The sequence below is a fragment of the Lutjanus erythropterus genome, chromosome 1 (genome assembly GCF_056507025.1).
Source record: "Lutjanus erythropterus isolate fLutEry1 chromosome 1, fLutEry1.hap2, whole genome shotgun sequence".
In the NCBI taxonomy this organism is placed as follows: Eukaryota; Metazoa; Chordata; class Actinopteri; order Lutjaniformes; family Lutjanidae; genus Lutjanus; species Lutjanus erythropterus.
The window spans coordinates 10722739-10739936 of NC_139317.1; the positions used below are offsets into that span (position 1 = coordinate 10722739).

The following is a 17198-nucleotide window of genomic DNA, read 5'->3' on the forward strand; positions in this document are numbered from 1 at the left end:
TGATTACCGGTGAAAAGAAAATGTGATCAATATCTAAATAGCTTTAACATACAAGTGACAAAAACTTCTGTACCAATCTCTGCTAAGGATAAACACAAACTGTTCAGGTGAAACAAACCTTCCATCTTGTGAGTTCTTGCGCAGTGAGTCCACTTTGCCCAGATCTCCGGACGACATGGCTTTGTGCATCTTCTTCTGCTCCTCAGAGGTGGCAGGCTGAAACAACATCAGGTTGGATTTCATGTTAAAGAACAGAAGACAGGCCTCTCTATTATCCATGTGGTCTAGTCTGTTATGCTCTGATGACAAGTTTAAGCCAGTAGATGGCAGCATCACATCACTGGAGCTGCACCAGCTGCAGCGTACAGTTACAAAATTAAATGCTATTTATAGTAATCATAATATACAAAGCAATAACACAACAAATAATACAATAATATTACATTCTTAAAGAAAGAACATCAGTTTTCCCAGGAAAAGAACCACTGAAAGTTGTTAAGTGATAAAGAAAGTTGAGAGTGACGTTTTTCTTCTTTTTGAAAGATTCCCAGGGTTTGACTCGTGACTAGTGCGACATGCTAAAAGAGGAAAAATAACTGAGTGACATGCAAATACTGTTAATTGACCAGGAAGAATAAATCAAGGAGAAAAGTATCTGTGAGAGAAAGAGAAGCCAAATTATGTTAGAAAAGCTGCTATGTTAAAACTTTCAAGGGACAACACATTTCAAAAATAGTCCTGCTTCTGTCATGATGCATAAAGTTCAATTAAAGGGATAGTTTGGATTATTTAAAGTGGGGTTGTAGGAGGTTCATATTCATAGTCAGTGTATGACCTACAGTAGATGGAGGTCAGCATGACCCCAGATTGGAAAAACAGAGAGGAGCACCAGCACGGAAGCAAAACAATATACTGCTGTGGACAGAGTCAGCGACAAAAAGTTCTTCAGCCATATGAAAAAAAGACCCATTTTTAAGTGTACGCTGTACTTAGAATATTTTTACCACTTTACTTTGTTGTCAAACAGCCTTTTCAGACAGGAAACAGCTGTGATATAAGCCAAATGTTGCTCTATCTCTCTCAACCAAACTCCTTTGGCAAAAACAGTAATTTTACCTCACAGAACACTGGAGATGTTGGTGTACCACCGCCTCGAGCTTAGTTTTTCTGTGTTATTGTGTGACTTTGGTGAATCAGAACTACACTTTTAAAACACCAAACAAGTCAAACAATATCACGAACACACTAACAGATCAAGGCAGCGGTAGACCAGCAAGTCCCGTGGTCTGTGAGTAAAAATAACAGATTTTGTCAATGGAGTCTGGTTGACTGAGAAAGAGTGATATTTGACTTATACAACAGCAGTTTTCCATCGTTCAAAGTCGTCTGATGGCAAAGTAAAGCGTTGATAACATCAATAATAAATAACTATAGCGTACACTTTAACCGATATCGATTTTTTTATGGGTCTTTTTATCTTGCTTAAATACATCTTACTGCTGAAACTGCCCGCAGCAGCTCATTGCTTAGCTTCCATGTTAGTACTACTCTCTGCTTGTCGAAACTGGTGGATATTAACCACCATCTACTGCAGATAACACACTGAATTGACTATTTATAACCCCCCTTCAAATCAATAAATTACTGGATTAATGGTTGTTTACCAGCCTTGAATTTGTGTCTTTAAAAACCGACATGAATATCTGCATCATTTGTTCTTTTGTTAGAGGTACGGTGTTAATGTTTTATTACACAACATGACTTGAAGAGGTATTTCAAAATGTTTTTTGACATTTTCAAAATGTTTTTTGAAATACCTGCATTTGAACACTTTTGAAATGTCTTCCGCTCTTGTAGGAAGTTACTGAATATTTTTAGAAACCAGAAGAGTGCTGCAGCTCAGTTTGAGTCAGAGGCAGGTGATGCAGATCTGAGCTCTCTCTCTGCTTGAGGGGGTTAGAAGTGACAAAGAGAAGTCGAGCTTTAAGAACGCAGAGAGGGGCCACTGTTGGCTTGGATGGAGCCCGTTACCATGTCTGAGTCACTGAAACAGGACTCTCCTAAGCCCGCCTCCGTGAAGCTCTGTTTGGGGAGGGGCAGAGTGTAATGACGGGGGCTGACGGGGCTGACGGGGCTGACGGGGCTGTCGCCTTCATAGTCATCCTCGTCCGAATCGCCCTCGACTGAGAGGATGGGGGCGCGGGTGAGGAAGTCGGAGCGGGTCCGTGCCATTCTGGCTTTCTTTTTTTGGCCCGCTCTGCCGACCTGGAGTTTACCAGAAGTGATAACAGAGTGTTTAAAAGACACCTTTAAGGAGCTTCAGTGCATTTTGTTCTTCATGTTGGTCAGCCGACTCGATTTTAGTGAAGATCGGAAAATATCTGGTCATGATTCATTAATTCATTCACAACACCAAAAAGGCACTCTTGCAAACTTGCAAACACATGCTATAGATCTATTTTTTAAAACAAAAAGAGGAGACTGCTTACATCCCGTGCTTTTGTTCCTTTGGCAGGTTTGGAGGCCGGTGCAGGCCCTTCCCTTGGAACAGCTGCAGGTGTTTCTTTACTGACAGCATCACTGTCAAACCTGATAGACAAAAAGAGGAAAACATAAATACAAAATGTTATTATGTAAATCTAAATTAAAAAATCATTAAAATTCCTCTCCAGACACATTTTAAAGTAAGTTGCTGCTATGATTAATATTTTGTTTATCGTGGTTTTACCACATAAAAGGTTTTGCATCAAGATGGCTCGCCTCAGCGTTCAAGGAAACATCACAGAGTTTCAGCCCACGCATGTTTGAGCCTCAGTCAGACCCAGTTTCAGATGAGGAGGCAGCTGTGAACCAAAACTGGCAACTAGCAGACGCATCAAAAAGGTGGGCAAAGTTAGCATCTTTTATCTGTTTATGTTCTTTGTTAGCTTGTTAACACGTGACTGGCAGTGGATGACACAGCTATTGCTAACTCCCTGTTGTCTGTACGGACCAGGCCGCTCTACACTTCGGGTTTCAGGTTTCTTTGGCATTTGAATAATAGACAGTTATTGGTTTTGGAATTTGTTACATATCAAATCCAGGCTGTCCAGGTAAGTCTGAATCTCAGATTTGAGGGAAATGCACAGGCATCTCCCCCTCCCCCGCATTTTTACATTCAAAAAGTTAAAGAAAATTCAAAAGAAAATCAAAACAAAACAAGAAAAACATACATATTTTGCATTCAATATCAAGAGTTGTTGTCTGTTCTTCTAATCAATTCATGTATTGCACAATAATTACTTGCTAACATGTAATTTGTAATATGGTATTAGGCTGTAACTGTTAGTTGCTGTCCACATAGTGACCTAGATTAGTTAGAAAAGTTGTTTATTAGCATTAACACTGATAACAATTGAGGTAATATAGTATTTTATGGTTTTTGATATTGTAGTGGTGCAGCAACATGTCTGGGACAAAATCATTTCGAAATAAAAGCTTCACACTGTTTCAGTATACTTGATAGCAACTTAAATCCCTGGGATACTAGTGACAGACAAATCACACGCTACAAATACAACAACAACGACCCTAACCTGCCTTTTGTAGCGTCTATATTGTTTGCGCATTATGACTTAAAAGTTCATGAAAACACCAACTCAACTCAAACTTCTCAACTCAGAAAAATGGAGCCAACCAAAAAGCATGTGAATGCAATAATAGTGTAAGTAAAACAACAGTGATGTCTGAATTGATTACTCACTTTGTAAATGTCACTTTGTCCTTTGGAGAGAAGAAGATGTTTCCTGGTTTATCCGTCAGACTAACTGTGGTGACCTGGTTACTTGGTGGCTTCTTGGCAGCAGCTCTCGCTCTGGTTCCTCCTCCATCTTTGGACTCCAGTGTGAGTTTGGGCGCCCAGCCCTCAGCGACAGGCCTGCGTTTCTCTCTGGGAGCGGAGGCAGGTGGAGGAGGCAGCTGGGGTTGGGGGGCCCGGCCCTGTGGGTCTACACCCGGGGGTGAGTGCACCGACAGGGCGGTGGAGTCTGACCACGTTCTGGCGTGAGGAGCCTGTCCTGCCGTTCTCTCGATCAGCAGTGAGCTGGGTCTGAGGGGCTTTGTGGAGGTTGCAGCACCACCTGCATCTTGTCCGGCCTGTCGGCTCTGCTGTATCCTCTGCAGAGCTTCTCCTCGCTGCTTCTCGAACATGTCTCTCTCGTACTGAGCGAAGAAAAGCCGCTGTCGCTCCAGCGCTTCTTTCTGCTGCCTGATCTGCTCCATCATCTCCTTCTCATTCTGCTGCTGCTGGTTGCGCTGCCGCTCCTCCTTCTCCTCGTTCAGTCGCACCAGCTTCTCGATGACGGCCTGGTCAGCCGCAGGGACAGTAGAGGAGGTAGGAGCGGGGACGGGAGCTTGAGGCGCAGGAGCCGGTGCTGCTTTCTGCGGCGATGGTGTCAACTCCCCCGTCTGGGCTGCAGAGTCTCGGACCTCCACAGGGGGACGGACGAGGTCACTCAGCTCTTCGCTCAGTGGAGTTTCTTTCTGCATGCTGATGACCACCACCACCGGTCGACGCGCTGACTCTCGCCTCTCTTTGAGGGGCTTGGTGACAGTGGAGGTGGCTGTAGAGACGGCTGCCTCTATGATTTGTTGAGGCTCTTCTACAGGACGACGGGAGCTGCTGCCCTCACTTGCAGGGACGTAAAAAGTAGGGAGGTAGTTCTCGATTTTGGGCGGATGTGTTGGGGCAGAGGAAGCTGCAAGATCCATTTTAGTCTCATCAGAAACTCCTGTCCTGTGTGGTTCGACTGGCTTCGGGCTTGTTGAAATGACTTCCACATGAGGCTCGGGTTCTGGAGGAACAGGGGACAAGAGGTCCTCGGTGTCCGTCACCTCCTCTGTAGCCTTCGGCGGCTCTTCGTCCATGCTGAGGAGCTCAAAGCTGCCTTTGGAGCTCTGGCTGTCCGGCGTGCCCTGTGGAGAACGCAGAGGCGGCGTCGAAGGGGGCACCAGCTCCACAGACCAACGCCGCTCCTCAGATGGCGACGAGGCTCCGCCGCTGGTCGCCCGCACCTTGAGGAGCTCCAGGCTGAACTTGGCCTGCTCCAGCTCCCTCATCCGCCGGCTCTCCCTCTTGGCACGGGTGGTTTTCTGGCTGGGCTCATCGACAGTCCTAGACCTCTCTCGCACCACCACGGTGGATGTCGGGACTGAGGGCGGTGCTTCAGTTTGGGTTTTAGACGGGCTCCTTCCTTCTCCTTCCTCCTTAATGGCTCCGTCCTGGCTGCTGAGGATTTGGAGGCTCCTTTCTCGCTGCTCATAAGAACGATCCTCCCACGTGCTGAGATCCAATCCCATGATTTTCTCTGGCGACTCCTCCTCTTCTTCTGGCGAGAGTCTCACCTGGCCATTCTGCAGCTGGAGCAGCTTCTCCTGCTGCTCCTTCTTCTCCCTCAGTCTTTCTTGTCTCAGGTTTTTGAAGCTGTCAATCAAGAAGGCATGGTTACAGCTTCATCTGATGTTAAACTACTGTCTTTCTCCTATTGCCTGAGCTAAAGTTATTCATAACAATTTATTACTGCCTCAAGTATTGACCAAACTCAAAGTTTGATATTAAAAGTCTTGTTCTCAGCAGCTCAGCTGATTGTAGAGCTGCTTTGGGTTGGATTGCTTGCATAATGGCATGCTCTTACCGAGCCAGCTCTATAAGCACACTGACTGAACAATGGCCAAATACACTGCAGGAGCTGTGTGCAAAGATTAATCTGGTTTTGCATGAGCTTGAGCAAATATCATGCAGTCACCTACCTTTAGAAATTATTTTATTGAGTATTGAGTATTGAGCCTTTATTAAAATGTGAAAATGTTTGTTTTTGTTAAATGATGGCATTTTAATTGCATATAAAGAGGGTTTCCTGCAGGATGCAGGGTTTAAATTGTGCTCTGTTGTTCTAATGTTTTACTGTTATTTGTGTGTTGTGCAATTTATGGATTTAATGGTCAGTTTGAAGTGTTCTACTTGTGCAAATGTTGTTTCTGTCTGTTTAAATCAAACTTGATTAAAATGAAGTTTTACACTAGCACGCTTTTATTGCTAGCAATGAAAAACAGAACATGTGCTACTTCTAATGAAAAGGTTAAAGGTGTGTTACAGTGTGGTTTACCTCTCCCTGGTGAGGTAGCCTCTGCTGACGGCCTGTAGTTGTAGCACAGCCGCGTACAGACGCAGGTAGGCTTCTCTGGCTTGATGACAGCGCCAGGCCGTCTGAATGACCAGAGCTGCTGCGCAGCGCCGGTGGAGCCATAACCTCCAAGCCCTCTGCAGCACCAGAGCGGCTTCCTTCCACTGCCTGAACCTCTGACGCTCCCTGTAACCCCGCCAGTGTCTCTGCAGGCACAAAGCTGCCCCCTCCTGGACAGCAGGGTCAAAAACCACGTCCTCCTCTTCCTCCTCTTCTATGGGCCGATACAGACGCCACCATTTCTGTGAGGAGATAACAATGATTTATTACTTTCATGATACTTAAATTATGCTTTTTTTTAAATTAGATAAACCCATTGTCACGCTCACTGAGTACAACATCTTCATAAGAAGTAGGAGCATATTTTTTGAAAGGGTCATCTCAATTTTCTTTTATGGGAAGGAAAAATGAACTAAATCCAAACTACACTGGTCATATCTGTGAGTGATAAGCTTACTTTGAAATGGAAATACACACAGATTTAAACCACTTATAAAGAACCAACAATCCCAGTCTTTACCAAATTAAAAGCACTAAATTTCAAAGATCTGGTTAACTTCAAAAAGACATACACATACACCATATTTTTTCACTTAAGTAAATTAAAATGAATGAGTAATTTGTTAGTTTTTCATTAAAATGTGCCGTAAAACTATAATATCATATGACCATATCATCACAATATAAATACCATTACACTCAAATTCCATAAGAAATAATAGTGAATGAATTTCTCGATTTTGATAATCAATTAATCAGCATTTTTCAAACAAAAATGAGCTGGTTCTGGTTTCTTCAATTTGAGGAATTGCTGCTTTTCTTTGTCATCTATGACAATAAATGAATGATCTCTGGGTTTTGGACTCCTTTGGGCTCTGAGAAATTGTGATGAGCATTTTTCACAAGTTTTCGACATTTTATAGACTAAACGATTAATCAATCAATTGTGAAAATAATCGGAAGATTAATCTACGATGAAAATAATCTTTAGTTCCAGCCCTGATTCTAAGGAGCATCTTCCAAAACAAGAACAACAAAAAGTGACTGAACTGGACTGTACCTGGATGCAGATCGCTGCTTCTCTCATCCTGACAAACTGTTTCCTCTCCAGCTGGGCTCTGAATCGCCGCTGCAGCATGACGATACGTCTGAGAACTTCTCCGTGGAGTAAGGCCTGCAGCTGCTGGCGCTCGGCCTCCCGCAAAAACACCTGAGGGGAGGAACCATGAAGGAGTCAGCACGGGGAAACACACACACACTTAATGAAGAACGGGGTTATGAGAAACACACACACACACACAGTCTCTGTGAAATCCCTGGCCGGACACACGGTCACAAGTATGTCAGGTATGATCCTCTAATTATATAGACACCATCCTGAAGGCACGGAGCCCCGCCATCAGGCCTCATTCATACCGTGGACTGACCAAATATGGGACACTGTCTTCATTACATCCTTGTCTTGAGAGGGAGGATGCTGTCAGGTAATATGAGGTTATCCCCGACACCATCCTTTCCCCACATCTGTGACTCTATTTATAGCTGGTGTAATTTAACAGTTTAATAAACTGACCCTGATTGTGTTATTGAAAAACCCCACATTATTTTGAGTGCATATATTTTGAGTCCTGGACAGGAATTTTCCAACAGATAATATAATGTAAAACACGTAATAACATGCAGTTTAACGAGCCTTAATGTTTTCTTTTTCATTTTACTCTGGATTATACATTGTGACTTTATTTAACTTACTGAACCCCTGAAGCAGCTTTTTAAAATATACATCTTATATTTTCAGCTTGATCCAAAACGTTTCAGAAGCTGCATCAGACACAGACTGTGTGAAATATTCAAATATATGTTTTATGTTTTCTTATTATAAAGCTGTTTTGTAACACACACATTTTTCCTTTATCTAGAAACTCCATCTATCGGAATTGGGATATTGCACATGGCCACGTTCAGTTTCGATAATATTTTGATCAACTGTGCAGCCATAATTCTGAGTACCATATTAATTAATTTACACAAAATCACTGTATTAATGGAAACTTTGGAACCATCAATAAATCTAAACTGAACAAAGCTCAACAGTGTAACATTAATTTGTAATAACAAACAGATTATAGCGTAAACCATTTATGTTGATCACGTCTGTCAAATTGATCGTTATTATTAGATGATTATTACAACTGTTTTTTGTTCTTTTTCTTTATTCGTCAGGCAGATTATCATCTAACTAACATTTATCACATGTATATAAGCAATGAAACAGGCAGCCTCACTATTTGCTGAATTGTATTGACTGTCACTCTAAAAATTACTGTATTGTGTAAAATTCAATGCACTATACTACAGTACAGTGCTGTATATAAAATATAGTTTTCTGTAGTTTTGCTGCTGCATCTCACTTTCAGTGACTTTCTTTTTCCCGCCATGATTTCAATGTGCAAACAGCAGCAGCAGGTAGCAGCGGGAAGCAGACAGGTTACCGGAGTAAAGTTAACAAAAATAGAATAATCATGATTTCATTTTTTTCTCCACCTGTTGTCATGTATGAATAATCCCAAAATGAATTCCAAAAACTCAAGAATCAACAATAATACCATGATAAAAAGTCCATGATATCATATCGCAGTATTTGCTCATATAAAATTTCCTTCTAACTTAAAGTGTTTCTCCTTTCTTTCTTTAATAAAATAACATAAAAGTAGCCAACAATGACCAGTTGATTTTTAAGAACTGCAAAGAAAAAAGGAGAGCAGGGGGTAAATACCATCGTCTTTCCCACTTGGTACCCATCTGGTTCGAGGTCGAGCTGGTCCAGACACTTCTGGATCCCCTCTCTGGTGGCACTGGTGCCTTCTGGGAGCAGCACGCGGAAGTGATGCACAAAATCCTACGAAGAGAAGGAGAAGTGTCGATGAGAAATAAGCTCATCTGTTTTGTGTTTGTGTCACAAGATTTCTGTCCAGTAATGAGTCTAACATGAGGTTTACTTTCTGCTAAAGCCATCAGTTTTTCTGACACTCAGTCCAGCACAGGATTCATCAGTTGGGGATGTAAACAGTGCAGCCTTGAATCTCTGCAGCACAAACAAGCGGTCAGGGCGCATGTGTTTTCAGGTAAAAGTCCACGATGTCCATATTTGCAGGGGTTCAAACATCATGACATAAATATGCTGAACTCCCACTCCTCAGACTGAGGCCCATTGTCTGAATTCAATCCGCTCTGCACCCTGGGCTGCAGGGGGTGGACAGGGAAACAGATGCTGTGTTTATACAATTACAAGCATGGGGAGTGTTTCAGAGAGCCGAGGACAATGGACAGGCTCTGTTCCGAAGAGTCGGGAAACAGCACAGTCCTCCACAGTGATACCATGCCCAAGATATTTCTCATTAGTGCTGACCGCAGCGCTAAATATGTTTGGAGGAATTTCTGGCAAATGACGACGTCTGATGCTAAAACCATCCGAGTGAGCTCATCACGATAGTTACAGTCTAATGAGTTCTGCGCTCAGTTGTGTCGGTTTTAAACTAAAAGGTCAGACCACTAATAGCTAAATATATAATTGCATTTTTATATTAGTTTTCAAAAGTTTGTGGGAACTTTATTCCAGTGGTCGAAAAAGTAACAGCACCAATACAACGAAGGAAAAATGAGAGTTCAGTGTGTTCTGCTTTTCTCAGTTAATTATCATAGAAAACTAAATACTTTGGTCATGCATTCAGCTTCTTAAATGTGAATATTTTCTGGTTTCTTTACTCCTTTGAGACAGTAAACTGAGTTTCTTTGGATTGTGGACAAGACGTGACATTTGAGGACTTCACCCCGAGTTTTGGGAAACACTGATCGACATTTTTCACAATTTTCTGACATTTTATGGACCAAACCAAAATCGAATATGAAAATAATCGTTAGCTGCAGCCCTAGAAATCTTGTACATGGACAAGGTAATATTTTAAATTTTTGTTCATGTTACGTTTAGTCATGTTTGCCAACTTCCTTCCTCTCTCTCTGACTTGTCTCCTGTGTTTTCCTGGAAGTAACAGCAGCAGGTGACTAAATGAAACACACTGTTGCCTTCTGGGTTTATTGGAAAACATTTGGGATCATGTAAGTACACAACTCAACAAAATATCTAACATTTGCTTAGTCATTTTTATACATTTTAATGTGCAAATGTTTCATATCATAACTTCAAGTTAAGTACAAACACCTCAAAATTGTACATAAGTGCAACATGAGTAAATGTTCCACTGAAAGTCAAATTAAAGAACAGTGAGGTCTGTGGATTATCCTCAGTAACTGGGACATTATTTCTGGACACAGGCACTGCTGTTAAAATGTCTCTGAAATGACTCACTTTCAGAGCTTTTCAGCGCCATAAATGATTGATTGTATTTGCGAAGCAGCAGCAGTCTTAGCAGCGACGATCTCACAAGTGCAGCAAATAAAACCCCAAACTCTCTGCACGGCTACAGTAGATACACTGCGGTTTCATGGGAAAATAAGTTGTGATTTGGTGAAGTGACTCTCACAGTGACTTAATCTTTGGCTAAAACCTCGACATGACACGGCTGGCACGGACGAACCTTCAAAACCACAAAATGGAAAGTAAAGTAAGACAGAACCGAAGTGGGAGAGAGCCACTCCCAAACGTTTTCCGTCCAAAAACTCACTTCCAATCAGCATAAAACACGATCTGCTTTATTAGTCACACAGTGTTTCTCACAGGGTGACATCATTCTCATGAGAGCCAGCGTGGTTAAGATGGCTGCCACCTCACGTCCCCCATAATTCCCTCCTGACGGAGCACACAGTGAACCGAGGCTCGAACGAAATCAGCGATCACGGGCGCGTAAACCCATGGAAACCTGAGTGTCGTTTGAGCGGCGAGGCTGATCGAGCTTCAGTGATCTGGTCTGCACATGTCTGATTCTGCACAGAGGGAACATGTTAATATGATCCGCTGTCCGGTGTTTGCTTCCCGGATCAAACATGATACTCCTCATTTCAATAAAAAGATCGAAATATAGATGAAGATGAAGTGGGTCTGTTAGAACGGTCAGGAAAGACGTCATTTAAAGGGGAACTCCACCAGTTTTACACACAAAGGTCAGTTCACACGTCATGGTTAGTTCTACTCACTCAGCCTGTGAAAGCTGTTGTGTGATGTCCTCTGTGGCGTGTCAGGTTTGATAAATGATTCTCCAGCTGGGATGGGAGAAAACTACTTTTTTCTAACTAAAAGCTAAGGTGAAAACTGAGGTTATGGAGTCTAAAATGTGGGTATTTACCAGTCGTAGAGGAGGAATAATGAAAAAACATTATTATATGTTGTAAAAGTGGATGATCCAGTATTTTCTGAGCTTTAGAGATGAAAGAAAACCCAAATATCTTTACTTCTATGATTTTGCGCCATTCTTTTCATAATCTTATGTAATTCATTGTGTGTGGACTACCAACAGCAGTGGAAAAAATAATAGTAAAAGTAGCAATGCTGCAATTTAAAGGGACAGTTCACTCAAAAATGAAAATTCAGTCATTATCTACTCACCCTCATGCCGACTGAAGGTCGGGTGAAACTCCAGCAGTGTTTTGTGGCCTGAAAAACTAAACCCCAACCTTTAATCAACATGAGGGTGAGTGGATGATGACTGAATTTTCATTTTTGGGTGAACTATGCTTTTAAAATACTCTGTTACAGGTTAAAGTCCTGCATTCAGATAATACTAAGCTAAAAGGCATGGAACTATTACAGTGTCAGTAGGGATGTTTGAACTATGGTTGACAGCTGATGATGATACTGATGTTTGTGGTTGTTTATTTTGTTTTTGTTCCTATTTATTCCCACTTTTGTGCCAAGAATAGAGAGAAATCTTCTTTACAAATAACATTTGCTCAACAGCAGATGAACATCAGGTACTGCCACTGGTGAATGTTGTGTAATTATTATTATTATTATTATTATAATTAAGTATTTATAATGCAGAGATATGACTCCAATTATTTTTATTCATGTGTTTTAACATGTCAGTAGTATTCTAATGTATAATCTGGTTCAGAAGGAGCTTATTTTAACTATTTTAGATGCTATTAGGTCGTTCATCTTCAACAATGCATATTTTTTATAAACAGATATGTTTTGTTTGTAAAATCTTACTCTTAAAACACATCTAGTGACTACAGCTTTCTTTTAAATGTAAAAGAAGTTCATTATTTCCTATCCAGTGGAACAAGAGTATACAGAAGCAGAAAATAGAAGCACTCAAGTAAAAATACAAGTAACGTAGTGCCTGAGTAAATTTACTACGTTTACTTAGTTATATTCTACAACTGAGCACTTAGTGGTAAACATGCAAGTATTTGTGAAAATAAACGTGTGTTGTATTTGTTATCGTATTTGTTTGTTTTTTTTGTTATTTCCTGTATTAACTACAAAATTACATTAATGACAAATCATTACCAAGTGTCTTGGGATTCTCAGCTGATGTAAGACGATTATAGAAAACATGGAAGCAGTTTTAAAAATGACTTTTGTTTTCAGGTCTTGCACTCGGTTCAGATGCCATCACGATTTCTTGGCGTATCTAAAGCGTGCACGTTTAGAATAACAGGTGATGTCAACACATGTATGACAAAATGCATGGCATTTTTGTAAAGGAAAAATTAACTCAAGACAGACATATCTGAGTTTATGAGCTATAGAACAGATTTCAGTTGGATTTTAACCTCTCTGGTTCTCTGCTGCAGACTTCTCTGTTTCTTTGGCTTCAAAAGCAAACGTTTAAAACGTAAGCTGCTTTGTACCTGTTGACTTTTTACTCAAATAAAAAGAAAATATCAAATAAATATGTATATCAATGACAGTTAATCTGGATTAAGACGTTTAAAGAGTATCTACAGGGTGTAAACGTGTGCGTGTGTGTTACCTTGAAGCTGTACTTGATGTTGTAGCCCGACTGCCGGATGCGCACAGTCTCCAGCATACCTGTGTAGCGCAGCTGCCTCAGCACCAGGTTATCATTAAACCTTAAGGGCAGCTGAGAGAGAGAACGCCAGAGGGAGAGAAAAAAAAAGACAACCGAGGAGAGTGACAGAAAAAGGAAAAGGCAGCAGAGGTTACAGAACGAGAAGAAGAGAAGAGAAGAGGGGGGGGAAATGATAAACAGCTTTAGAAAAGTTCAAACTTCAAAGGAAATGAAAAAATGCTTTGAAAACTAAACCAAAACAGCCAAAGTGGCCGCAGAGCACGATGCTCGGTACCTTCTCAGCATTGGAACGGATGCACTTGACAAAATAAGGCTCAGACTGACCCAGAGTCTCCATTAGCTTATTGAGGGAGGCCTGCAGGACAAAGAGACACAGAAGACAAATTTAACAGAAAGACACGTACAGAGGCAGTGTGTGTGTGTGTGTGTGTATGTGTGTGTGTGTGTGTGTGTGTGTGTGTGTGTGTGTGTGTGTGTATGTGTGTGTGTGTGTGTGTGTGTGTGTGTGTGTGTGTGTGTGTGTTTCTCCACAGTTGTTTGACAGGCAGTAGTCAAAGTCAGGTGGTTCCATCTGTGAGTAAAGACTAAAGTCACTGCCTTGGATCATAAATATCAGCAATATGTCAACAAAAAAAAGAAGAAACCATGTGTGTAGTGTCTCCATGTGCAGTTGTTGTGTGTTTGTGTGTGTGCGTGTGTGTGTGTGTAAACATATGGCCATGTGTGTGAGCAGCATGTGTGTGTGATACTTCAGTGGCAGGAGGAGGAATTCAGTCTCCTCCCCCTCCATGGGAGATTAAAGCAATCAACGCAGCACAGGATGTGGGAAGTGAAGTCATCCACACACACACACACACACACACACACACACACACACACACACACACACACACTGGGGCCAGGGCTGCCTGCCAGAGCTGAGGGGCCTCAGCACTCGTCTCTACCTCCAACAGCCGGAGCGCACAGTTCATGTTCAAAGACATCAGGGAGAAAATAGAGCAGTTTTTGACTGAAGTGTTTCTGTTGCCGTGTTGCTTTTCTTGACCTGAGGATAACCAGATTATTCTGAATGTTAATGCTAATTTTCAGTCTCACTTATCTCACATTTTAAAGAAAATCATCTGCTAACAAATGATACAACATTTTCATCTGTTTCCAATAGTTTAAAAGGACGAGTTTGAAGATTGCAACTATTAGAATACCGCTCGCCTCACCCTCCCCTTCCAAGAGTGTAAGACAGCCATACTAAACTTACTTTGCCCGGGGCCCAGTTCTGACCCAAGGCCAGATAATAAACAAACATTAATAATAACATTATTTAGCAGAACATTAAATAAGTAAATAATGATTAAGAGGCTTTAGGCATAACTCAATCTTTCTTTATTTTCAAGTAATCTGACTTATTAAAGGTGGAGTCACGCATCATACAGCATACAGCCACCACTACACACTTCTGGCAGGTATAAGTGATGATTGAAAGAGATTGCATAACAGAAGTTTATATTTTTTCCCCAGAAAATGTTGCAGATTATTCCTTTAACTTTGCATATTAACTAAATTAACTTGGTGCAAAGATTGACAGATCAATCAGATGTTTTGCTGCATTTAATAATAATTTTTACTTGTAAATGCTTTGGAAACAGTTGAAACCTCTTCTATCATGCTGTCACTGAAATGATAAACGAAAAACAAAAACAAAAACAACCAGGGGGAGAATAAACAGCATATTCATGCTGTTTTAGAATGAAATGCACATTTGTGGGATCTTAATTATCCTAATTTCTGCATAACTTTTGCTCCTCTTCAGCTAACAGTTGTCTTCTCCTGCATGGCTCATCATGTGATCTTACAGCTCTGCACAGCCTGAAACACCATCATGCAAAGATCAGCCTCCCTCTGTTACCGCCAGCCTCATTTATCCCATCACATGAAAGTACCATATGTGTTCCTCCTTCCTGGGAAAAACAGTATGAATCAATTTATTTTCATTGTGAATTAGAAGATTATCAGATGTCCACTTGGCACCTTGTTGGGGGCCAGATTTGGCCCGCAGGCCACGAGTTTGGCCTTTTTCCGACATGGAACCAGTAATGTACTTGTTCACGCAGCTAATTTTGAACTATTCTGAGCATCTGCAAATGTTTTTGCTCTTTCTGAGTTTCTTTTTGAACCATGGGAACGAGGGAGAAAAGTAACGTGTGAGAGATAATTTGGTTTTACTGTTTTGTGTTTATGAGGTGGTGCTTGTGTGTTTGTACTGTGGGATTTCTCCTGGAGCGATACTCTAATGAGATTATAATTCACGTTGTTTAGGTTCATGTTTAGATGATGCTGATGTATTGTGCTGTTCGATGACGATGGGTTTTATTTGTGGTTTAAGCGTCTGAATAATCTCATATACATTCATTCATTCCACCAAATATAAACTGGTTTGGAACCTGAAAAGTTGGTTGCCAGAGGGCCGGTTCACTAGATATCACCAAGAATCCAAGAATCTTGAATTGAACTGAATCAAGAATCACAGCTCAGAAGGGGCTGTTGAATATCTCTGGTGTTAGAGAACCTACACAGGCAGCAAAACTCCTAAGTGTTTTGTTTGTCTGTTCTGGGCTACTGTAGAAACATGGCGGCCCACATGGAAGAGCACCTGCGCCTTCTGTAGATATGAACGTCTCATTCTAAGGTAACAAAAACACAATTATTCTTATTTTCAGATGATGATAAATTAATGAAAACATACTTATGAATACTATATTTCATTTCTGCCGTTAGATTTACCTAAATCTTACACACTGAACCTTTCAATGGTGGGAATAAGCTCATTTTTGGTTCGAGGCTGCTTTTATTCTCTAAAAGAATCATTACAGTCACCTGTTTCATGGTCTCATCTCCTTATAAAGTGAACATTACTCAGAGTGTGTCAGAAACTTTGAAATGCCAAACTTTATACTTTCTCACCAAATCGAAAGTATTTTTTTTATGAGACATTTATTCAATCTTTTTTTTTTCTTAAATTCCCAGACATGCTGTCATACTTTTTAAGACTTTTGGGTGGGTGTGTGAACTACGTAATGGACTTCACGGACATTATGGACAAAATACAGGGATAAGACAGTGGACAGTAAAGGCCGTGGGCAGCCAGAGTCATAGGGTGACGTCTCCACCCAGAGCCAGTTGTAAAGGACACACCTTGTTTTTATCGGATTCACAGCTGGAGGGAGATTCCTCGCTCCGGCTCGGCCTAATCGTGTTATTTTTACGGTGAGAGCACTGACTGGCAAATCATCGAGCTCTGCACTGTGAGTGTGTGTGTGTGTGTGTGTGTGTGTGTGTGTGTGTGTGTGTGTGTGTGTGTGTGTGTGCCTGACCTGGAACTGTGCGCTGATACTGGGTGGTTTCTTCTTCTTGTGGAGGTGAAGCAGGGACTTGGTGATGCGGTCGTGAAGCGTCAGGTTGCTGAGGTACTTCAGGGACTTAACATTCAGTAAATGCTGCAGGTGTAAAGTCACAGTTAGGTCGTAATGTGGATAATGTAACACTACATTAAAGTCTATGCCTTCTATTATGATAAATTAACCAAATACTGTACTGTACCTTGGGAAGAACTGGCTTAGATTTGTAGTTTTTGTTCCTCCTGTTTATAAAAAACAAAAACAGAAAAGTTAATCTAGAAGTCTAGTCTGCTCTGAGCAACAAAATCCCTCATTTTCTCTTTAAATCAACAGGTGAGTTGGGTCAACAAAGCATTGAATTAATTCCAGAAATTCTTCCCATGTGGGTCATATCCCTGTCAATAATGTAAGAACTTTATTCATCCCTGTGGGGAAATTCTCTTTCCACTTGTTCCCTCCGCGGGGAGGTCAGAGGTCAGGGTCAGCTGCAGAACAGCACCCTTGGAGCTGGTAGGAATGCAGAGATCACTGGAGGAAACTTCAGCAGGGCAGATGTTGGCTGACACTGAGTTTGAACTTTCTTTCAGTTT

The 17198-nt window shown here is 41.4% G+C and overlaps 1 protein-coding gene across 12 annotated transcripts in view; it reads right to left on the reverse strand.

The window, feature by feature from the left end:
* myo9aa (myosin IXAa) overlaps positions 1-17198 on the reverse strand; it is a 160490-nt gene that overhangs the window by 13694 nt on the left and 129598 nt on the right. For 11 of the 12 annotated variants that reach the window (XM_084740127.1, XM_084739993.1, XM_084739754.1 and 8 more), the window contains 11 exons: positions 16811-16850; positions 16585-16707; positions 13491-13571; positions 13157-13267; positions 8998-9120; positions 7282-7431; positions 6144-6463; positions 3743-5461; positions 2490-2589; positions 2032-2265; positions 119-216 (listed from right to left, as the gene is read on the reverse strand). In XM_084740127.1, the coding sequence (XP_084596253.1) occupies positions 119-216; positions 2032-2265; positions 2490-2589; positions 3743-5461; positions 6144-6463; positions 7282-7431; positions 8998-9120; positions 13157-13267; positions 13491-13571; positions 16585-16707; positions 16811-16850 (3099 nt within the window). The remainder of the gene's footprint in view (positions 1-118; positions 217-2031; positions 2266-2489; positions 2590-3742; positions 5462-6143; positions 6464-7281; positions 7432-8997; positions 9121-13156; positions 13268-13490; positions 13572-16584; positions 16708-16810; positions 16851-17198) is intronic. The other variant, XM_084740376.1, reaches the window with a different exon arrangement.